At 46.9% G+C, this 24,590-nt stretch overlaps 1 protein-coding gene across 1 annotated transcript; it reads right to left on the reverse strand.

Moving 5' to 3' along the window:
* Positions 1 to 7,358: 7,358 nt before the first annotated feature.
* Positions 7,359 to 17,691, reverse strand: LOC121677314. The gene is made up of 8 exons (XM_042055774.1): positions 17,673 to 17,691; positions 15,838 to 16,177; positions 15,322 to 15,415; positions 10,578 to 10,609; positions 8,977 to 9,260; positions 8,108 to 8,218; positions 7,556 to 7,701; positions 7,359 to 7,451 (listed from the first exon to the last, which is right to left on the reverse strand). The coding sequence occupies exons 1-8, from the start codon at positions 17,689 to 17,691 to the stop codon at positions 7,359 to 7,361; spliced, it is 1,119 nt and encodes a 372-aa protein (XP_041911708.1).
* Between the last annotated feature and the right edge of the window lie 6,899 nt (positions 17,692 to 24,590).

The following is a 24,590-nucleotide window of genomic DNA, read 5'->3' on the forward strand; positions in this document are numbered from 1 at the left end:
AGCCCATATATAGTTGGTCATACCCAGGTCTCCTAGCATTGGAGGCAGACGTATGAAGAACATCAATCTTACAGTCTTGACCAGGCCTATAAGGTGAATTTTTTTTCTGTGAAGAGGGACATGGAAGACTGACCTTATTTTGTCTAGGCAAAAGTGATGCAATAAACTTTCCAATGTCCTGCTGTTTGTCCACAGTCTGAACCGGATCCTGGCAGCAGGTGTTGCACTGGGGCATCTTGCCCAGTGGTCAGAGTTCTCGTAATCCAGGTAGAGTCATCATGGTGTCCCATAATCTTCTCTGGAGACCTCAAGTTGCTGCTAGGATCTCTGAGTCTCTGTCTAATTATAATGAGCTTTTAAATCATTATTCTGAATGCTGTAATCTGCAGGTGTCTGAAGTATGGGGGCTATCTATGTATATCTGATTAGACAAACTTTGTGTCTAGTTACTTGTTTTAAGTTTGACTTTGAAAACATATACAGGTGCTGTGGGAGCTCCTTCAGCTCCTTCAGCCAATAGCCTTTAAGATACCAGCCCACAGCTGGGCGGTGGTGGCGCACACCTTTAATCCCAGCACTCGGGAGGCAGAGGAAGGCAGATCTCTGTGAGTTCGAGACCAGCCTGGTCTACAAGAGCTAGCTCCAGGACAGGCTCTAAAGCTGCAGAGAAACCCTGTCTCAAAAAACCAAAAAAAAAAAAAAAAAAAAAAAAAAAAAAAAGATACCAGCCCACTTGGGCATGGTCTCTTATATTATAAATGCAGCTATTGATAGATTATTGATTGGAAGTGTGTTGCAGGCATCAGAATTTCATAAGAAACATCATGTCAATAGCAAAAGTTTAAAGGAAGAGTTTTCTATTACATGGCAACAAGCTAAGGAGATTATAAAGAGATGTCCTACTTGATCTTTCTATAACCAAACACCATTACCTGCAGGGAATAACACAAAGGGTACTCAAAGGAATGAAATCTGGCAGATGGAGGTGTTCCACTTGGCAGAATGTGGAAAATTAAAATATGTATTCCATACCATGGACACTTATTCAGGTTTTCAATGGGCAACTGCCTTGAGCTCAGAAAAGGCGGATTCAGTAATTATTCATTTATTAGAAGTTATGGTCACCGTGGGTATACCTGCACAAATAAAGACAGACAATGGTCCGTCATATGTGTCTAAGAAAATGAGACAGATTTTACCAATTATCATATAAAGCGTATTACAGGAATACCACATAATCCTATAGGTCAGGCAGTTATAGAAAGATCAAATTGAACTATAAAGGATGTGCTAAACAAACAGAAAGGGATGAAAATCCCCTGGAAATAGATTGCATAATGCTTTATTAACCTTAAATTTTCTTAATGCTGATGATAAAGGAACAATGGCAGCAGGGAGACATTGGATATTAGAAAAAGCTTCTGATTTAAACCAGCCAGTGTAGTTCAAGGATGTGTTAACCTCACAATGGAAACCAGATGATGTGCTATGTTGGAGAAGGGGGTTTGCTCTTGTCTCCACTGGAGAATAAAAGCTATGGATATCTCCAAAATTAAAAGATTCAGTTTGAAAAAGAGAATCATCTTGATAAAGAGAAATGACAGCTCATCCACGGAGGTGACAATCATACAGGTGGTAAGGAAACCTTATAAGGGTTGTGGGAGGGTTCTTTTCTTCTCCATTTTCCGGTCAGCCAGGCAGACTTGCAATTTGGATTAGAAGAAAGATAGTTTATAAAGGTCTTATGCTGAGACCTTATTTAAAATATCCATGGGAGACCTTGGCCCACTAAATTAAAATTCTTAAAGGGAGCAATGATCTAAATTCCAGCAGACAGTTTACAGAAGATGCCAGACAGGTACCCAAGCAGGCAGAGTATGCTATACAGAAACAAGTATAATCAGCTTTGGCAAGCATGTATATTACTCACAAAACTTACTCTACAACAGTTTTGCCAGTTAGGATATTAAACTCTTCGTCTGAAGCAGTAGCTTCTTTGGTACAGAAGAGCACTATGGACTATAGGAGATATTTTGGCTAGGAACTGGCTATGATCATTGCTTCTTATACTAAGCAACAGATTAATTGATAATTGTGATGATTCTTGGGCAATTGCATTTGCTCAATTTAAAGGCCCGATTAATAATCTTTTCCCAGCCGATCTTTGCTGCAATCAGCACAACGATGTATTTTCCTTATGTTATAGCAAAAGATCCCTTAAAGGATGCTATGCTAAATTTTACAGATGGCTCTTCCAATGGAAGAGCTTCGTATAGTATTGCTAATGGTAAGAAGTAATTGTGGAGCATGCCCATGGCTCCTTAAAAAAACTCAAAGGATAAAAACAGGAGAATTAAGAATAGCCACATAATGCCTTAAGGCAGGCCCTCTTTACGAATATCCATGAGCAGACCTGCTGCAGACAGATTCTGCCATGATGGCATCAAGGCAACCTTTGATAAAGCAAGGTTTTAAAAAAAAAGGCCTGACCCTGTATTAATTTGGGGTTGAGGATGTGTTTGCGCTTTTTTTCACAAGAAGAAATAAAGCTGGTGAGACGACTGCATGTCCAGAAAGGAGTGGCAGCCGGACGACATCATCATAGCTGCAAACTCCCATAGAGGAATGGGAGTGGGAGCCCGTGGTCCTGCCTTCCTCACCCCCTCATCTGAGAGCCATTGTGTTGTGGGATGCTGGGCTGCTTCCGGACACTCAGGACACACACCACCGTTGAGACCCTGCTGCAACAATCATGATGACTACACCCTGCTGCAGTCTGCAGTCTGAATTCTGTTTATTTGGAAACAGACTAAAAACACAGACTGAACATTTGATTGTTTTACTCCTTGGGACACAGGACTCATTTTGATTAAAATATTGGACCTGAGAACTGAAACTTTAAACTTTGCCCTCAGGGGAAGAAGGACTCAAAATAAGGAGTGACTGAAGCCCCTCTTCACATACAAAGGGGGCAGCCTAAGGGCTTGGCTGCTGCTCAGAGACTGGGACTGGTATTTAATAACATCAATGTCAATGGACTCTCACCCATAAGAAAAAAATTCTTCCTTGTCTTTTGATTAGAGTGGATGCAAGAGAATTGTGATACATCAAATTGTGGGTTTATTGTTAATTCCCATTCTAGGATTATGGTACTGACCTGGTAATGTTTGTAAGTGCTTGTAAGATGTTAAGAAAAGTTTGGCATGCCCTGTGAGTGCTTGGACTTAACGCATTTGTTGAGAACTTAAGATCTTGCTTAAGTTCTTCCTCACCCCCTCATCTTGCTAAGAAATTGCTAAGAAGTGCTCTAGACCAGCTGAAGAGAACATTTCCAACCCAGGTGATCCTCCTCTCTTTAATTAGGAGACTGTAGCCTTTGGGAGTGTGATTACTCATAAAGCATTATGAACTCTCTTGACAAAATGGTTAACTCCAAGACAGGAGCCCAAAGCTGTTTCTCTCCCTTAATCTCCTTTGTTCACAGAGGTGGGCAGTCAGATGGATTTGAATCTTCTTTACCCCAGGCGCCTAAGACAGGGACTCACATAACTAAACTGCCTGTTCTGATGATGGGGAAGTCTGGGTAAACAAGGAAGCCTCACCTAGGGCAGATGCAGTCGTCTCTCCTGTTGCAGAAGCACAGGCATAATTAAAATTTATAGAAAGGGAGCAGTTGTGGAGGCCGAGAAATGCAGACCACTCCCACACTGTCTGGCGGTCAGAGAATCTGAGAGACTTACAAGCACAAATTGCACCTTCCACACAGGAGAGGGTCACCTGGCTCTTCTGAAGTAAAGCAAACTCAGCGCCCTCCTGAGGTGCCAGGATATGCTACTGTGATTCTGCTCCTTCCATTGGAACTATAAGGTCACCTGGGGAGGAGGTGTTTTCAGCCTACAGGACCAGGTGGAGGTAAGTACAAGGGGACTTGAGTCGTCTCAGCTACCTAGGCAACAGAATGTTAATGAAGCTTTTTGTTACCTGCTCCCCCTGTTTACATTTGGTATAAAAGCTGTTGGAAAAATAAACGTGGGTGATTTGGGGATCTGAGTAATTCCTGAAACTCCCTCCGATACTGTCATGTGACTTGTGTCTATTTTTCCCATGCCTCTACACAGGTGAGAAAAGCTTTTGTTGGGGCTGGTCCCCAAGGAAAAAAGAATTAATGAGGCAATGACAACAATGGTTGTAATCCAGGAAGGCTCAATACCCACGCAGAGCCCCACACCAGATACAGCAGGGTCCCAGCGGGTGTCCCTTGGGGGAGAGGGAAAAGTAGGCATGGAACCAACATCCCAGGCACTGGGGACAGGTTGAAACAAGAAGCTCAGGTATTTCAAGAAGGGGTAAGCCTCATATACCCCCCACCCTGTCTGGGGGCGAGGGTCCACTACACTAGCAGCTATTGAGGTGATGTGGTCATTGTCTGTAGGTTCACGTCATCTCTCGTCAGAGTTCAGTGCCTCTGGCAGACCTAGACTGACATTTACTGTGCATGCTCTTAATATCCATCTAGGCCAGTTGGCTCTCAGCCCCACTAAGGCTTAGTCATAACAGGAGATGGTGTAATGTTGTTTTGCCATGCTAAAGATTGGTTTTATAATTTAACACAAGCCGAGTGGACAAAAGATGGTATATAAATATCTAGCCACCTAAATAAGGGATATTTTGTTTCAGCTAATCTAACTGACCAGCATGATGCAATATTACAGATGTTATCATAACTAAGTACTCTTTAGAAAACTCTGATAGCCGGGCGGTGGTGGCGCACGCCTTTAATCCCAGCACTCAGGAGGCAGAGGCAGGAGGATCTCTGTGAGTTCGAGACCAGCCTGGTCTACAAGAGCTAGTTCCAGGACAGGCTCCAAAGCCACAGAGAAACCCTGTCTCGAAAAAAAAAAAAAAAAAAAAAAAAAAAAAAAAAAACTCTGATAGTGGAAATTATAGTTGTATGGAGATATAAAATTGAATATCTGATGTATTGTTAGAAGACCCTGCTGCTTAGGGTTGTACTTCACCATGTCTCTGAGCATTGGCATAATATGGAGGACTCCATTTGCAACAGGACGTCCTCTCTCCCCTATTTGGACAGTGTCTCTAGACCTGGATGCCCGACTTAGCTTAGTGTGAACTTTGACACAGCTCCCTGCAGATGCTATCCCCCTACCACCCACATGACGATTCGGTATTGTGCTCCAGCTGTAGGGCAGTCCAGTGCCGACAATGTAAATTAGGTGATGCCCCCTCCGGCTGCATCCCCTCACTCTGGAGTACAGCTGACGTGTCTCCCATCCTAGTCTCAAGTGTCTGAACCCTGCTTGCTGTTTCTGCCGCTTTTGTCCTCACAGGTCTGGTGGCCAATGAACCACAAGGGAAAGAGAGACTCCACAATGTATTGCTACAAAAGTTGATATCATTGTATAAAAGATAGATTAGTCTATCTTTTTTTGCTTGTGGTTTAGAAAATAACCCCTGGCTTTTTGGGGGCATGGCAGTCAATGGGAACAATCTTTATGTATCAAAAGAGACTTCTATCACTGGACTCTTAAAAAAGAAATTTATATGGTATAGGATTCACTCATAGGCACTATGGACAAATAATATGTACAGTATAGAATCCACCTGTACCCATATTCATAGGGACTCACTGATATTCCTGTCAATGATGGATTCTTTTTATAACATTGCTTGTGCTCTGATGTTGGAATTCCACCTCAAATCACAACCTTTCCCTTTGAGAAACAACCATCATTGAGATGGACCTTTGTTTTGTTTTTATGAAAATGTTATTTATACTGCCCTTCAATTATGTCTTCAGCTTTATTGTTCACTTGGGAATGTGCTCCACCAGGAGACTTTTCCTATTGTACTGTATCATACAGCAGGAATCACAGATCTGTCAGTAAGTGCTCTCTGTGTAAATGTGAGGACCTGACCTCAGGGTTCCAACACCCACATAAGGAGCCAGGCCTGGGGTGTTGTGACCTGGAATCCCTCCACCTGGGAGGCAGAGACAGGTGGATCAACCAGCATCCTCCAGGGTTTGATGAGAAACTCTGCCTCAAAAAAGAAAACGGAGAGTAAGTCAGGAAGACAAAAGTGTGAATGTCCAACTCTACATGCATGTTCACACATGAGTACAGACTACACACACACAGAGAGAGAGAGAGAGAGAGAGAAATAGATATCTATGTTTTAGCATTCTGTAGAAACAGTCTTTAAACTCCACATCTTCCCTTTTTCCATTTAATTTAAAAATTTCCATTTAAAAATGTGTGTGTGTGTAGGAGGACAACTTTGACAAAATTGTTCCTTTAACCTTCGTGTGGCTCCAGAAGTCAAACTCAAGTCGCTTGGTTGCATAGCAAATGCTTCCATCCATGGAGCCATCTCCCTCTCCTCATAGGTTTATTTCCTCTTGAAATTTCTCTAGGAAACATGTTTTCCTCATGAAATAACTGACCAGCATATAAACATTTGAAAGCCATCATTTTGATGGTTTCTTTGTTTCATTATAATTGAATTAATTGTTGCACTTAATGATTCACTTTTTGTTTTGATTTCTTTTGCTCTTTAACATGTACTCTTGTGTGTGAGGATAAAGGGGAACACTGGGTGTCTGGAGACTGGCTCCCAGGTGGAACCCAGAGCAGAACCTTCCAGATTCTCAACCAATGCAAGTGCCTTTCTCTTCCCATGCAGCATTGCATAGAGCAAAGGACGGACCTCATGGGACCTGGAACATCACGCTGACCGTGTCCTCACCCACACTGTGACAAGGGACACATCTCATCCTCTGTTGACAAGCAACATCTCCCACCTCTAGTACATCTCTCATGGACTTCGTTCCTGTGTGTGTAAACATCATGTCTGATCTATTACATGTTGTCTTTTCAAATTCAATCCAATTCAGAGAAATATTTTAATTACCAAGTAATGTATAACATTGAATTTATTTCTTATACGTAATCTTCCATACATATCCTGAACACTGTCTTACAGAGGATCATTCCTTTCTCTTGAATTTCTTCTCCTTGAAACTACATGAAGCAGTGATTTTCATTCTTTGTTTGAGAAAAATGAAAAAAAAAAAAAAACATCATGACAGCAGCCTGGCTCAGAAGCTCCAGACAAAGGCAGGGGACAAAAGGGAGCAGGACAGGAATGGGGAGAGGAAATCTGTCCTGGGGCTGCACCCCCAGAAAGGGGCTGAGCTACCAGGGAGCATAGTCTGCAGGATCCAGAGCCGGGAGGATTCAGGTCGTGGGGAACCACTGTCAGTGAAAGAACTGGACCCAAGCACGACACATTTTTCATGACTTGGAGACAGGAGAGCTCCTTCCTTCAACCTTGTCACCTCAGCTCAGCTCAGGAGTTCTGCAGAGCACAGGAGACAATGCTTTTTCCAGACTTAACTCTGCAGTGGCTTCTCTCACCACCTCAGTACTCTCCTGAGAGCACAACACTGAGCAGAGAGAACATCTCACGCCCCAAGTAAACAGTGCTTCCAAGTACAGGCCTTCAGTAAGTGCAGGGAACAAGGCTCAGTGCAAACCACCTGGCCAGGCCCTGGGGTCTCTATCTTCCCCTGTGTGTCTGCTTGGTGTCCCTCACACCCCAGCCCCCACACTGTAGGGAAAGCAGATCTGTCTCTGAGGGAAGACTGAAGGGTGTTACCTGTCAGCTGGAGTCCAGACTGTCCTAGAAAAGAGAACAAAATAGACACTAAGTGCACGGAGGAAGATCTGTCAACGGACACCTGTCCCCATAGGCTGAGCTGCCATCTGAGATTCCTCTGGCATCACAGGGCAGGGCATCCAGGGCAGAGGGGAGTGCGGACAGAGAGAAGGGGCTCAGGAAGCCTCAGGCACACCAGCCCGGTGGCTCTTCCTTTACTCTTCCTCTGTTCCCAGTTCTCAAGTCAGAACCACCTTAGCTTTCCCATCTCCATATGCTATAATACTCCTTAGAGTTCAATCCAATAACTACAGAATGTTTGGTTCACAGTCCATTGACACTTGAGGTCACAGGGCCAGTGACATCCTAAGACAAAGTATGGCTAGTCCCTGAAGTGCTATGGAGTCTTGGCCACTACCAGGCTCCTTACCTTCCTGGTTCCTGAAGTAGATGAACAGTCCCAGCCCGAGGAAGAACAGACCCAGCACGAAGCCCCCGACTCCACTCAGCATCTTCTTCTGTGCAGATGAGGACTGTGCCCCTGAGAAAGGAAGCCAGGTTTAGAGGTTTTCACCCCAAATCCCATTTCCACTCGAGACATTGAGATTCAGAGCTCAGAGATGGAGGCAGAAACCTGTTCTAGGGGAGCTAGAATTGAACACTCCTGCTGATGTTTGGAAGCAATCAAACAGCAAGAGGTTCACAGTATGAAGAGACTTAATATGGCTGCCCTGAGCTGAGCTGACAGGAAGCCTCTGAGCTCTGAGGATGCACAGTCCTGAGGGTGACAGAGCTAAGCAAAGGCAGAGCTGAGACTGGACGTCCCTGAGGTCAGCCATGACCCTGCGCTGCTCCTTGTCCATCATCTGCATGAGCAGCAGCAGAAACACAACCCAGCCAGAGGCAGAGGCTGCAGCCAGGGCCAGGCAGGTCCCTGGGCCTGTGATGTCACTGAAGGTTCAGGAGAGCGTGTGGGGGCATAACTGCTTCCCAGGGGCAAAGGTGCTCATAGGAGATCACAAACCTACCCTGTGAGCCATGCTGAAGGACAGGACAGCACAGAACCAGAGGAAATAGTGTCTGGGCAGAGAAGACAGACAGGCAGAGGTGAGCCATCCCTTTCTGGGTGGGGGGGGGGGCAGGGATTTACAGGGTCAGAGAGAGCTGACAAGCAGTAAGCCAAGCTCCCTTCCTTCCCTGTGGGTGAGGATTAGCAAGGTCAGGAAAACTGACAGGCAGGGGTAAGACACGCCCTTCCGGGTGGGCGGGGATTCGCAGGGTCAGGCGCTTCCCACTCACTCCACTCCACTGTGGCAGGGCTGGTCAGGCTGGGATGCTCCACCTGGCAGGTGTAAACCTCTCCACTCTGAGGAACCGTCTCCAGCATCACCAGGGTCTGGAAGGTCCAGTCTCCATTCTGGATCAGGCCCGTGGTCACGACCCCAGTCTTCTCCTCCTGGCCATTCCGGAACCATCTGACTTCAATGTGGCCGGGGTAGAAGCCGCTCACAGAGCAGACCAGGAGGTTGTGGTGATCCAGGGGCTGTGTCTTTGTTGGGTACACAGTCACCTGGGGCTCAACTAGAGGAGAAGTTGAGGTGAGATAAGTCATGAGGGCGGAGCTGTCCTCCCTGGTTGGGGACCTGTCTGCCTCCATCAACCCAGGCTGAAGTCCAGACAGGCCTCCAAAACCTTCCCATGACATTGATCCTGATCACAGGGCCCGTTAGATCTGAGGAACCCTAAGGTTTTATTTTATACCTCAGACAACTTTTCATTATTGAGTTAAAATATTTTCAATTTCTACAAAACACTGTATTAATTAATAACAGGGAAGAAAAGTATTCCTCCTCGGTTGTGCGGTTCCTGCAGACTGAAAACCATAGCTGACAGGCTAGGAAAAGAATTTCCGCAATACCATCCTGGTCTGAAAAGCAGTCCTCAGAACCGCAGAATATTAACACATTTCCTGTTAATAGTCCAGGTTCTCCAGAGATCAGGCCCCAGAGCTGACTGCAGGCCCTGCTGCTGATGTCAGAGCTGGCGGGCAGGAGCAAGCCCCGCCTTCTCCCTTGCAGCTCCAGGGCACTGTTTAGTTTTCCTGTTTAGGGTCCTGTCTAGACCACCCACTGCAGGAGTCACGGAAGCTAAGCCAGGCTGTATCACACACTGTGGAACTTCCCACCCGTGCTGGCTAGCTCACATCAACTCAACAAGCGGTATCTGAGAGGAAGGAGCCTCGGTTGAGAAAAGCCTCCACAAGATAGGGTTGTAGGGCATTTTCTTAATTAGTGATCAATGGGGTGTGGGAACGCAGCCCACTGTGAATGGTACCACCTCTGGGCTGGTAGTCCTGGGTTCAGTAAGAAAGCAGGCTGAGGAGCAAGCCATGACGAGCAAGCCATGAGGAACAAGCCATGAGGAGCAAGCCATGAGGAGCAAGCCATGAGGAGCAAACCAGTAAGCAGCTCCCCTCCCTGGCCTCTGCATCAGCTCCTGCCTCCAGGCTCTGTGTGAGTTCCTGTCCTGCCCCTCTTCCATGAAGAACAGTGGTGGTGTATGAACCATCACAGCCATAGTCACCCAGACCAGGAAACTGCTTCTCCCTGGAAATCTTTAAAAGTCAGACATTCCCTTTAGGGGCATGGAGGCTTCTCCTTCAGGCTCCCATCACACATGGCCACTGTTTTTCCTGACGCTGTCCCACCTCAAGGCCTGGCCATGCCCCCCCCCCCAACACCTATGGTCACAGGTGCTCCCCTAATGATGCTCTCCTGAGGGGTAATTCTGCCTTGGCTCCCTCTTGAGCCGGCGGATAGTTCACAACCCTCCCACTGTCAACTCGGTGTAGCTCAATGGCTGCCACACTCGATCTCTAAATTCCCGCAGATCCTAACAATTGCCTCTGCACCAACAAATGATCCCAAAGAGTCTCTTATGTCTGAACTTCCTCTGCTCTCACTTCCAAAAGTCTAACCCTAAGACTGTTCTACTTTCCACTCCTGAAAATCTTTTATCTTCATGATTAACTTCTGCTCAAAAACAAAACAAAACAAAAATCTCTAAAATCTATTGTATAAACTCTAGGATTTGTGAGTTTTGGGGTGTGGTTAAAATTCTGCAAAATATGTTACAAAAAGCTTAAAACTTGTAACAAAGGGTTGATGCCTTTAAAAAATCTGTACATGTGCAATCATAATTTACTATGTGTAACTTGGATTCAACTCTTGTTTAAGAAAATGCACGTTTTTAAATAGCAACCCTGAGACTCGCCTCCATCTTGGCTGATGATCTCGTCAGGATGGAAACAACATTGTGACTGGCAGCAAACTGTTCTAAGGCTAAAAAAGAGTCCATGCCATGGACTTCACACCATCTTGATTAAGATGACCACGTGGTATAAACCAACTAAGGCGACATTCATAAAACTTCTTAGTCTACTGAACGAACCCTCTGCTTATCATCATATCTCCCTTTTACACCAAGGAGGCAACAATGGGTCTCTAAAATATTTTGGATTATAGTGGATTTTTTTTTTTGTTTTTTTTTGAAACAGGGTTTCTCTGTAGCTTTGGAGCCTGTCCTGGAACTAACTAGCTCTTGTAGACCAGGCTGGCCTACACACTCACAGAGACCCGCTTGCCTCTGCCTTCCAAGTGCTGGAATTAAAGGCATGTGCCACCACTTCCTAGCTAGAGTGTATTTTTTATATGATGATAAATTCTTAAGATTATACAGGTCTGTTCAGGTTAACAGAAACTGTCTTGGAAATACATGTCTAACCGTTTATGTCTTTGCTAACTGTGTTCAATACCAGGCTTCTGGGAAAAAAATTTAGATTTATTTATTTATTTATTTATTACGTATACAATATTCCTTGCATGTATGCTTGCATGCTAGAAGAGGGAACCAGACCTCATTACAGATGGCTGTGAGCCACCATGTGGTTGCTGGGAATTGAACTCAGAACCTCTGGAAGAGCAGTCAGTGCTCTTAACCTCTGAGCCATCTCTCCAGCCCTGAAAAAAAATTTTTAAAGGAACAAAATATGTTTGATAAATAAGATTTATAAATTCCTAAGGTCTATTCAGGTTAACAGAAACTGACTTGGAGATATATGTCTGGCCTGTTTTTCTTTGCTAATTTTGTCACGCTTTAGCTAATTGGATAAACTGAGACATACAATGTAGTGGTTTGAAAGAAAATGGCCCCTGAAGAGAGTGGCACTTATTAGGAGGTGTGGTCTTGTTGAAGTAGGTGTGGCCTTGTTGGAGGAAGTATGTCACTGTGGAGGCGGGCTTTGAGGTCTCCTATGCTCAAGATACCACCCAGTGTCATAACCACTTCCTGTTGCCTGCAAGGCAAGATATAGGACTCTCATCTACTTCTCCAGCATGCTGCCATATTCCCAGCTACCATATTCCACCAAGAAGATAATGGACTGAACCTCTGAAATTCTAAGTCTGCCCAATTAAACATTTTCCTAATAAGAGTTGCTGTGGTCATGATTTCTTCTCAGTGACAGAAAGCCTAAGACATACAAGAAACTGGTGTTCTGTGAAGAGACTCTGACCAGCTCAAATGTGGCGAGCATGACTCTGGCAGGCCTTGCCCTTCTCCCCCATCCCCTCTGCCCTGCTAAAAACCATTTGATTACTTTCCTAAAGCTAGCCAGCCACCAAGGTCTGTTCCCTTATGTGACCACTTCATCCTCCTGAGACTACCAAGGTCCAGCTCTCAAAGTATCAAAGTCCAGAACTCAAAGGCCCCCTTTGGCTCAGCTAATGAACCTGCTCAATTAAAATTAAACACCTCATCCTAACATGGAGTATCCCTTTTTTGCCTTGATAAACCACCATTTTCCTATGGGCCACATCTGTTTCTTCTCTACCCAGAGGCAACCCTTTGTCCCTCTCTGGGATGAATACCCCTGCCCCCTTTCCCTTGTCCCCTTCTCCTTCTCCCTTGTCCTCTATCTCCTGGGTTTGTCTCTTGTTCCTGGTCCTTTGTCCCTCTGGAGAAATAAATCTCTCTCTCTCTCTCTCTCTCTCTCTCTCTCTCTCTCTCTCTCTCTCTCTCTCTGTCTGTCTGTCTGTCTCTCTCTCTCTTTCTCATTCTCTCCCTCTCCTCTCTGTAGCACAAATAATAAAAACCCAGAGACAGACAGTTCAACCCAAATACCAGAAAAGCAAGGCAGCCAAGCCACTAGAGAAGTCTCACCTCTACCAAGACTGGGCATCTGCAGACTAAGCAAACTAAGCCTCTCTCTCCTCCCATTTTATATTCCCTCTCGTGCTGGGATTCAAGGTATGTGACTCCCTAGGACTGAGATTAAAGGTGTGAGCCACCACCACCTGGATTTGTTTCTGTATTGGTCTTGTGTAGCCCAAGGTAGCCTTGAACTCACAGATCCATCTGCCTCTGTCTCCCAAATCCTGGAGTTAAAGGTGTGTGTTACCATTACCTGACCTCTAATGGCTTTAGCTTTGCCTCTGATCTTCAGGCAAGATTTATTTATTAAAATACGAATAATATCCCACTACAATCTTAACAAAATCCATAAACGAGAAGGACCCAGGTTCTGGGAAAACCTACCTTCACTGCCAGAGAAAGCACAAACAGTCCACCCTTTCACTAGCCCGTGCCTCCCCTCATTTCTTTGGTCCTTGTCTATGACCTCCAGATCCCAAATGGGTGGAGAAGTTGATCGGCCATTCCATCTCCTGCTTCTCCCAGTCTTGGCCAAGAATACATCCTCTGCCGAGGCTGTCGAGACGGTTCAAGGGTAAAGCACTTGCCTTTTGATTCCCAGAGCTCACACCTTTAACTCTGTGAGGGGAGAAAGAGGGATCCAGGAGCCTCACAGGCCACTAGCCTAGCCTAGCTCCAGACCCGTCAAAGAGCATGTCCCCAAATAAAACAAAAACCCTCGAGGGATGTCTCCCACATACAAACAATCTCTGCTGCTCAGAGAGGGTGGAAGTGTTGCTACTGACCCACAGTCCAGAAACAAACAGTCCAGATGGGTTAAAACAAGACAGAACAACCCTGCCATGGCCAACCAGAAGCGACTGGTAGTGACCACTGCAGTCAGATCACCTCCTCAAAGATCAGCACCCAGAGGGTACATCGCTGTTATTCCAGAGGTAGCAGGGCCCTGAAGCAGGGGACACCATCTGATCCCATGCCCATAATGTCCTAATGGAGACCACACACAGTAACTGCTCAAGGCTGTGCCTCAGCCTGACAGCTGCCTCCCACCTTCACACTCAAGCCTCTTCACCCTTTCTAGAATATTCTGCCAAAGGCTCCTTAGGGCTGGCGTGACCCAGGCCTTGCTGCCTCTGTGGATCTAAAGAGGAGAAAGCAATGACCTCCTCTCACTCCTCAGCTTAAAATTCTGAAGTGAGAAACCAAAGGGAAACGGTCAAGACGCCATCCCAGGACGAGACGCGTCAGGAGAGAAGGGCGCGGCTCGGTAGACAGGAAACGGCAGGGAGACCGGAGTGATGGCGGAACCAGAGACGTGCTCTGGGGAATGGAATGACAGTTAGGGTCAAGGTTGGTGAAGTCGGTCTCAGACGGGAAGGGTGGTGGCTACAAGTGTTTACGGAGGGGTGCACATGTGAGGTGAGGTGAAACCATGCATAAAAACTTGAGAGAGGTCATGAACTTAGTCAAGAAAGCAGAGGACAATGGATCTCAGAATGTGAGGGCGCAGGCGAGAGATGAGCTGGAGGGATCATCGGGAGCCAAGCACTTAAAAGGTGGGCATTGACGTAGGCCTCTGGGCTTTTCCTAAGTAATAGGAAACTGCTGGAGAAGTTTCCAGAAATTTAAACCATGATCCCAACACTGACCCACAGTCTCTGATCTGAATGACAGATCCAGAGAATTCACAGGCCAGATCCTTTTAAAATGTAATGCCAAAGTCACTTGTCAAATCTGACCAGAGGGGGAAGTTGATGAGATCCAATCCTCTTTCATGGTCCCAGGCCTCAGAATGTAGCAGAAAACTTAAAGTACGGCTATGTGAAAGCAAAACCAAACTGGGCTGCAACCCGTCCCGGGCTCTCGGAAGGACGGCCCACGGCTCACGGGGCCCACGGCTCACGGATCCCACGGCTCAGGAGCCCATAGCTCACAGATCACAGCTCATGGAGCCCACGGCCCTAAGGCTGCCTTAGCTCCCAAGGAGAAAGCGAACGAACCCACCACCCAGCTGAGCTTCCCAGGTGGAAGCTCGGCTTTTACTCAAAACAGAAATAAACATACAACATAGAATACAAACACACACATGAAGTTCTGTTTTTAAAGAGAAACCTCTTTGGCATAGCTCAGCACAATGAGGACAAGCCCTGTGCAGGGGTTGATTTAACACCATGATTATCAATCCTCTCCAGGCCCTGAGGACTACGACACAAGGCTGGAGATGCTCCAGGAAGAAACTGGAAAGCAGTGGCTGATACATGGGGTCTCTCACACAGATCCGAGAGCACAGGCATCCGGGCTTCCATTGGGGGAAACGGTTTGGACTTCATGTGAGGTGTGGGCAGTCACAGAAAATATCGGTAGATTCAAGGGGCTTGACCTGGGCAGAGAGAAGTCGGTTCCCCTCCTCTGCCACTCCCAGCAGCTCAGCACCTGAGGTGCGCACTTAGGTTGGGGGTCCCTGACCAAAGCCACGGGAGGGCTCAGCACCATCAGTGTCAGGACCACAGCTGCCACCCAGGGGCCTCTGGGGAGCCACAGACACACCATGCTGGAGGAGAGGTGGTGGTCTCATACCCTGAAAACTGTCTCCTCTCTCCTTCCACACCCCAGGTCAGAAGACCCAGGGGATTCACTGCTTTGGTCGATGCTGAGGAGCCAATCAGCATCAGATGTGAACGGCATCATCAGTTACTAGATAGAAATTCACTATGAGGGTCCTCTATGAAACCAGCAATTTATTTTTTTAATTTAGTATTTTTAATGCTTGATCCAGTCGCAGCTGAAATGCTTCCATCCAGCCACACTGCTGAGCCGGCTCTCCAATGGTGTCACTCATTCGCCAGTCTGAGCACTGGACAGCGGCCACCTCTCCTACACAGGGCTGCTGGGACCCAAGGAGATGAAGGAAGACAGCTGCAAGTCAGTCACCTTTAACCTGGTGCTCACCTCACGCAGCTTGGTGATGTCCATGTCAAAGGCGACATCAGTGCATCCATTTCAGATGATGTCACCAACTGTCTCTCACATCTCCTAGAGCTGGAGAAGGCTGTGGTGCTGTGGTCATCTCCAGGAGCAGCTTTCCAGTCTCCCCGGCAACCGATGATGTGGCAGAACTCAGGCTCTTGATTGGACAGCACTTCTTCAGTTAGGGAAATTTCTGAGAAGCTGATGGAAACTGAAGGTGAGTCATGGTGTAGTCCTGACATGAGGGGCTTCTCCAGCTCAGTTCCTGAACTGTTGCTGAACTGTTGTTCAGTGGGGCTTCCAGAAGCGCAGGTGAGGGTCCCTGTGGTTAGTCACAGCCCAGTCCTCAAGGGAGACACTCAAAGCAGAGGCTGGGTGTATGTGCAGTTCTTTGTTGGGGTCACCAGTTCCCCAATAACCAAAGCAGAGACTTATAATAAATTTTAAATGCTCAGCCGATAGCTTAGGCTTATTACTAACTAGCTCTTACAACTTAAATTAAGCCATATTTCTTATCTGTGAACTACCAAGTGGCGTGGTACCTGTTTTCAGCATGGCAAGTCCGTCTCGCTTCTCTCTGCGTCTCCTGGTGAATCATTTGCTCTTCTTCATCCCCACGCTCTCTGAATCTGCCCTTCTTCATCCCCACGCTCTCTGAATCTGCCCTTCTTCATCCCCACGCTCTCTTTTTCCCTGTCCACAAGTCCCGCCCAACCTCTTCCTGCCTAGCTGTTGGCCATTAGCTCTTTATTAAGCCAATGAGAGCAACACATCTTCACCGTGCACAAAAAGACAGTTCCATAACAGTTGAGCGTCCTGGGGGATGAGGGTGGGGTCCTGCCAGGTTTCAGTTGAAGTCCTAAGAGCAAGGGTCTGGGGAGCGTGGGGTGTGCAGCAGAGCTGGATCTGGACTGAAGCAGTTCTCTGACTTGGTGCGCAGTCCTGGGAGACGCGTTTGTCTCTGCGGGTGTCAGCTGGAGGCGAGGCTCCTCTTCCTGATGTTATTGACTCAACTTACCTGGTTTTATATTCCTTAGCACAACACACTGAGGTCAGATCCAGAATTGCTGTGGATGCTCAGGGAGAGAACTGGGATTCTCACAGCTGTGAAAATTAATATCATACAGGGAAGAGTATAGTAGGCTTTCTTTTGGGCCACCAACCAGCTCCCATGTCACAACACAGAAACTTACTATTAGTTATGAAAGCTCAGCCTTAACTTAGCTCTTATTTTAATCTGTTTCTCTTTATCTACATTTTGCCTTGGGTTTTTTTTTAACCTTTCTTTCTTTCTGTGTGTCCTACTTTCCTGCTTCTCGTGTCTGTCTGTCTGTCTGTCTGTCTCTCTGTCAGCTGCCTGACTTCTGGGTCCGGGCATGTCTCTCTCTTTCTCCCTGTTCTTTTCTCTCTTCTCTAGCCTAGATTTCTCCTCCTATTTATTCCCTCTGCCCCCAACCCCACCTATCCCTCTCCTGCCTAGCTATTGGCCATTCTGCTTCTTGTTTAGACCAGTCAAGAGTTAGGCAGGGTGAAACAAGTGTAACATGTTTTTACATAACTAAACAAATGTAACACATCTTTGCCCAGTTAAAATAATATCCCACAACAGAAGAGTTTAAGTTTTTTTCCCCCATCTAGATCTCCATGGCAAAGCCCCGACCTAACACTGAGCAGACTAAAGTACTAGCAAATTACCCAGCAACCTCACGCGTGCTGGGCAAGCGCCTACCACTCAGTTACAGCTGCCGCCCACCTTCGACTTGGAGACAGAACTCAGTTTCACAGATAACCTTGAACTTGCCGTCCTCCCACCTTACCCTCTGGACTAGCTGACATCACGGGGCTGTGATCTAAAGGGTCCAAGTAGGAAGATGCATTTTCTTCAGATTCATTTCAGTGTTCTAGGACTCACCACCCTGCAGCTGTGTGTGGTGTGGACAGTGTGGAAAGCATCAGCCTGGGGCCGAGGAGATGGCGTGGCCAGGAAACTGCTTGCTTACCACACAAGCTTGACGGCTCAGCTCCATCCCAGCACCTATGTAAAAAGCTAGATGCCTGGCACACGACTGTAACCCAGCACTGGAGAGACAGAGGCAGGTGGAGCCCAGCTCAGGGGAGACAGAAGCAGGTGGATCCCAGCACTGGGAAGACAGAGGCAGGTAGATCCCAGCTCTGGGGAGCCTGAGGCAGGTGGAGCCCAGCACTGGGGAGCCTGAGGCAGGTAGATCCCAGCTCTGGGGAGACAGAGGCAGGTAGATCCCAGCTCTGGGGAGCCAAAGGCAGGTAGATCCCAGCACTGGGGAGACAGAGGCAGGTGAATCCTGTTGGCCAGACAGCCCCTCCTCTCAGCAAGCCCAGGTCCCAGTAAGAAAGCCTGTCTCAAACAAGGTACATGGCTTCTGAGGAATGACATCCTAATTGACCTCAGGCTGTGATATGTACATGCATATACACATGCATACCTTCACACACACACACACACACGCACACGCACGCACACACACACACACACACACACACACACACACACATAATAGAAATCAGCCCGCTCAATCAATCCCTTTTTAATCCATGCTGTAAATCCTGTGGCTAGAATGCTGCTTATTTTACTAAAAGTAATACATTTCATTAATAACCCATCCCAGCTGATGAATAAGTTTCTAACTAGCAGCATAAACCAAGGAGCATTTGTTCATGGTAACATTTTATATAAGTAAAATCAACTTAAACATCTAACCATCAATCTTCAGAGTGTGTAGGGAGGGTGAGCTGCACCGGTTGCTATGGCAAACTTACGCCAGCACACCCAGTACATCCCAGCATCGAGGAGCTGCGCTCTAGAGCGTCCTCAGACACCAGAAGCAACTGAGTCACCACACTCTGACAACCGAGAAAAGAAACCGTCGTTAAACCCAAAGGCCATTTGGGGGCCCATTAGCCACAGAGTGGCTACTAGAAGTCAGCTACAGGCACGCCCCACGCCCGCACACTGTCGGATGGAAGGTGAGCGCCCCCTGGTGGGCAACCCATCTATTTTCCTTTTAGTAAAAGCTGAAGCCAAGCAGAGGCCAACGAGGAAACTCACACTTCCTGGGGAACCGCAGTGGAGGTTAGCTAAAGCTGCTTACTGCTGCCTTCTCAAAGAAATGGGGGAGGGGTCAGAGCTGCCACCCGGACTCTCGCCCCATCTCTTCAGAGAGAGGAAAGCATTGTTTGAAAGCCATCACTTGTCACCGTCGGGTTTCAATGCAGAAAAGTGAGATGCTCACCCAGAAGGAGCTCAGTGGAACATTCACCATGAAGAGCAGAGAGCTGAATGTGTGGGACATCCTTAAATATGTCTGTAACAATACCAACATTGTCCCGTAGACTTTACCATTGCCTGACCCAGGAAGACAGGAGCACGTGCTAGGCGAGTAAATCAAACGCCCATAAAGAACTTCCATGTCAAGCAATTATTTGAAATACACATAATTTTGCCATTTATTAAGATGACTGCAGGGTGGGGAGATGGCTAAGAGCACTTGCTGCTCTTGCAGAGGACCCGACTTTGGCTTCAAGCACTCCATTGGGTAGCTCACAGCAGCTGTCATACCAGTTCCAAGCAGATCCCTTCCTCCGGCCTCCGTGGGTACCTGCCTCTCTCTCACACACACACACACACACACACACACACGCACACGCACACCCACACGCACACAATTTAAGACAAAATAACCTTGCATGCTCATGAGACGTGTGTTTGTCCAGCACAGCACCATCCAAGGATGTTGGCTTGGCCCTGACCTGCTGCCGACCTGCGCTAGGAAACCCTAAGTCTTCAGCTTGAAGTCTGGCCATTGCACGGCTGTTTCTACACTGCAGTGACAGCAGAGACAGCTTCAGGTCTGAGCTGAAGTGCATCAGGCAGCATTGGCAGGGCTACACACGTGAGGGCACGTGTGTGTGGTAAAGCCCAACACATTTGCATGCTGCGTGTGGCTCTAGCAGGTGCCATGTGCTGTTTACTGGTGGTCACTGTACATTGTGATTGTGTCTTCCTGTACTGCTGGGCATGGGGCCTGGGGCTTGTCCCTGCTTCTGTGTTTACTGCAGCACAATCCTCCATGACTAAATGTGCAGTCAGCCAGGAAGCCTATCAATGGATGAGCGGATAAAAGACTGAAAGTTTCATCTACTGAGAAACTAAAATTACATGGATATAGACTAATTCTGGAGCATGTTTGGGTTTGTATGTATCCATTTCAGTTGTGTGCATACATGGATATTCACATGTATTTACATATGCATGTGTCTAAACTCTAAAGGAGAGAGAACATGGGAGGATTACGCCCCTGAACTGTTTTACTTAGAAACCCTGACCAAAGAGGAAGCGACACGCTCGATGCTTCTTCGCTCTCCCCCAGCAGAGGGCCCCCTGCCCTCCCAATCCACAGCTCAAGGAGGTCCGGCTGTGGCCTAACTGTCAGTCCAGGGTGCACAGCTGTTAACTGTGGAAGCATCCGTGTGTAGCTAATTCTGCAGATGCTCTGAGAGCAAGGGCTGTCAGCCATGGCGGTTCCCAACCAGACCCCATGGAATGCACCACCCAGCCTGCAGACCCAAAGAAGTTTGTTGCAGGGGTGGAGGGCACTATAGAGACCTCAGCCAGACATCACCTGGGAACCATAGACGATGAGGAACAAGGCCTCAAACTCCATATGTATCCCAGGAATGCTCCAAACTTGAAATTCCTCTGACTCAAGTCTTGCAACTTCCAAGAAAATAAGCATACACCACCACACCCAGCTTAGAGGCAAGAGATTTTAAACAATGGTACAGAAATAACCAGTATGTGACCGAGTGGCTTCAGGACACGGTAGTTTAGTAGGAAAAAATATGTATTGTGACATATGTGCTGCTTCTGAGGTCCTGCAGTCCAGTCTCACGTTCCAAAGACGACTGTCATGGCCACACCACAAGGCTTTTCGCTTCTTATAGGCTCCGGTCTTCATTGGTCTTTCCATTTGACTGTCATGACTGGTGTAGAAATGTCACGTGTGTTCTCCGTTGCACTGACGTGTCTTCTTTCCATATTGAATTTATTAGGAACTTCAGTCGTGAAAGAATGTTTAAATTTGAAAACATTTTTGCCCACTAATACTGAGTCTGTGGTTTGATTTTTCTTGAACTTTCTACCACCTTTTCTGGTGTGTCTTGCATCCCTGGGACAGCCCTCGCTAGTCACGGAATGTGAGTCTCTCACGTGTGCATCCCTGGGACAGCCCTCACAAGTCACGGAATGTGAGTCTCCCCTGTGTCTTGTTGGTTAGGTTTGCTGGCGTTGAGTTGAGGACTTTTGCACCCCTGTGTCTCGTGTGTCGTTGGCGGCTCACCATGTCCTTGTTTGATTACGGTCTCAGGATAATGGCGCTCAGCCAGAGAGAGCTTGGAAGCATTTTCTCTGCGGCTATGCAGAATCTTAAGCAGGAGGGCCTTTGTCGGTCATTAAATGTTTGGTAGGACTCACCTGTGAGGCAAGTCTATCGTGAGCTTTCCATGGATGCACAAAGTTTCTGTTGTTTCTCCTTACTCCTGAACGGTTTGAGGTTTGTTCAGGCCATGACAACTTCAGCTAGGGCAGCTCCAAGGAGGCAAGAGGGAGAGGGAGGTACTGAGGTAACAGGCTATGGCAGTTAGACCTGTGAGGCCTTTCCTGTCAAAAACCACAGCTTCTCTGTAGCTGGCTCCTCAGCGAGAGCCCCTGGAGTGCCCAGCCGTCCATGGCGTCTGTGTGGCATTCCCAGTGTGGGACTCCTGGGAGGCCACTGGCTCCAGGGATCCCGCCACCTCGCTGATGGCTGATCAGGGATATCCTCACCTTGTTATCTACCCCCGGTAGCAACAGAGACCCTCATTGTGCAAGTCTCCCTGTCGACCCAGCACCGGGTCCCTTCTGTAAGCTCTTGATCTCACTGATAAAAGATTTTAAAAACAGAAAAGGAAAACGTGCATTGAAACTTGGACACCAAGCTGAGGTAGCAATCTATCTTGTAAAATCTTATGCATACAAATCCTATTTCTTTTATGCTGTGTTATTACCACAATCAAGGTTATATAGTTGAGGGGATAGAGAGTCGGAAATTTTTAAACTACTATTGAAATTCTAGTGATTTAAAGTTATAGATAGGGAACTTTCTAAATTACTTTCTTACCAACTTACACCATTAAAATTGAGCAATGATTGTAAGCATAAAGGGTTGACACAAAACAAAGTCCTAAAGGTGGGGCCTCCACCGCCAGAGGGCAGCACCCCTCTTCTGGAGCTGGCTGCTTACCCTAGAAAACACCGCTTCAGACCGGAGGCCTTCAGCACTGCAGGAAAACATGGCTTTGAGCATATCACATGGGCTTTGTGATCAGAAACCCAGCCATTTGTTGCTGGGTAACTTCCGCCCTCTGCCATCGTGAAAGAGTCCTGGGGAGGGGGGTAATGGGTTACTGGGGAGATATGAAGTTTACTTGGGGCGGTGAAGGTTACTGGGGGCTGCCTGGGTGCTTTCAGCTGCCTACTGAACAGCCTTGAAACTAGCAGACTTCAGCAAGAGTACTTAGTACTTTGTTACCCACATGGGGTGTGAAACCCCGGTTGGTGGCTGTCACCTGGCTCAATGTCTTCACCTCCCTTGTTCATCTTCATTTGAAGGCTCTTACTTTTAAGATTTTTTTTTTCACCTTCTTGACAAAGAAACACTTATAAAGCTACCCTGCTGAAGGTACTCAACACGAAATAGACACAGTATCTTGGGCCAAAGTGTCCAGACTATCAGAAATTACTGTAAAAACCAATAGCACAGGCCTCATGTGTGAGCACCAAAGTGTCCTTAAATCTGGTCTCTCGGAAGCCCTTGCCCTTTAACTCTAGGGACTTCTCTTGCCTCTTGGAGGTTCTGAGACTTCATTATGACACCAGTTCCGGAACCTTCACAGAGCATATCCTGCTTAGGTCCGATGAACCTAAGCCACACAGTTCCTGGGAGGCCCTCCGCACTCTTGTCTACAAGGGTCTCCCTAGCACTCGGCCTCACAGCTCAGCGGCTGTGGGTTTGAGGACTTACTTATCTTGATCTCTCTCTGACAAACGAATCCAGATGCCGTGGAACCCACTGAGGACACTAACCGGAAGATGGCAGGCTTGGGTAAGAGCCAGCTTCCTCTCTGGCGTTTCCTCGATACCTGCTCTCTCAAGTCTTGTCCTGGGGGCATTAGTGGAACTGGCTTGCTTTCTTACCTGGTGTCTTTCAGCCCCAATACCCATTCTTTCATTCTGACTGATTCCTGAGGGAAAGTTTCCCATGGTCAACCGCATCTCTCGAGCAATCATTTCTGGCTTTTTGAAGTTTGAACTCTCAGACAGAGTAACCACTGCCCACAGTGCTAGAACATACCACAGCCCCCCACCATCCTTCCTACTGTTCACTGCCTCAGCAACAAAAATTAGGTACTTCATCCCTTCCCTACACACACAGGATGACCATTTCCACACTAAGAACATTTCAAACACCAGGCAAAGCTGCTTTCTGGGACTTCCTCTGAGCAACCATCCTAGCTAATCTCCTTTTCACCAGAATTTGACACTCTTGTGGTGAAGACCAGCTGCTAACTTCAGGAAATATATTCAGAGCAAATCTCTAGAGGCTAAGGGTTCTGATGCAGGATTTTCTCACAAACATCTAAAAAGACTCAGCAGACAAGCCCAATCTGCCAGTTGGGGTTGAGGTTACATTGTGAGGTAGATTTCCACTAGTGCTCTTGGAAGTAGCCTTGATTGTGGGATGATCTATTTCCTTTTGGTGTAGGAGGTCCTTCTATATTTGTGTTGATTTCATTGGTTGAATAAAGAAGCTGCCTTGGCCTTTTGATAGGGCAGCCTTTAGGTGGGCGGAGTAGACAGAACAGAATTCTGGGACGAAGAAGGCAGTCAGGGAGAGACGCCATGTTTCTTTGAACCAAGATGGTTAGAATCTTTCCAGTAAGCCACAGTCACATGGTGATTCACAGATTTAATAGAAAGGGGTTAATTAAGATGTGAGAGTTAGCCAATAAGAGGCTAGAGCTAACGGACAAGGCAGTATTTCAATGAATATAGTTTCTGTGTGATTATTTCAGGGCTAAGCTAGCCGTACTGCAAGACACAGCCCGTCCCCCTTCTACTACACCTTGGACATTCAAAGCTTGATAATCTTCAGGCTTCCATGGTCACAGACAGACTTCTGGTTGCTATGGACATATTCCCCCATTCATTGTCTTTTCTGCTTTATCTCAAATATCAAATACAAACCAACCATATAGATATATAGGCAGTCCTAGCAGGCATCTTCCTCCAGTCCTGGTTCACAAGCATGCATCTCCTCAGTCGGCTCAGCGAGCGACGACTCCAAGGTCACTGACGGGAAATGTCCATCCTCTCATCTGGCACACATTCAGAGGACACCTTTCCAGGGCCTCCAAAACCAAAAGGTTGCTCATCCATGCAAAAAAAAAAAAAATTAGTATGACATTCTTATATGTGTATCTGTAACTGTTACAAATGTACAAATATACTAATATCTATGTTTTAAACAAAATGGGAAATGTATACATTAAAAAGTTAAATTATAAGCACACACCAAAAAAAGTTCTAATTTTTTCCCTCACCCCTCAGAGGACTGCTTGGCCAGACCACTGATCTCCCCCAACCTCCTCCTGTTCCACTG

This window comes from Arvicola amphibius, chromosome 9 (assembly GCF_903992535.2).
Source record: "Arvicola amphibius chromosome 9, mArvAmp1.2, whole genome shotgun sequence".
Taxonomy (NCBI): domain Eukaryota; kingdom Metazoa; phylum Chordata; class Mammalia; order Rodentia; family Cricetidae; genus Arvicola; species Arvicola amphibius.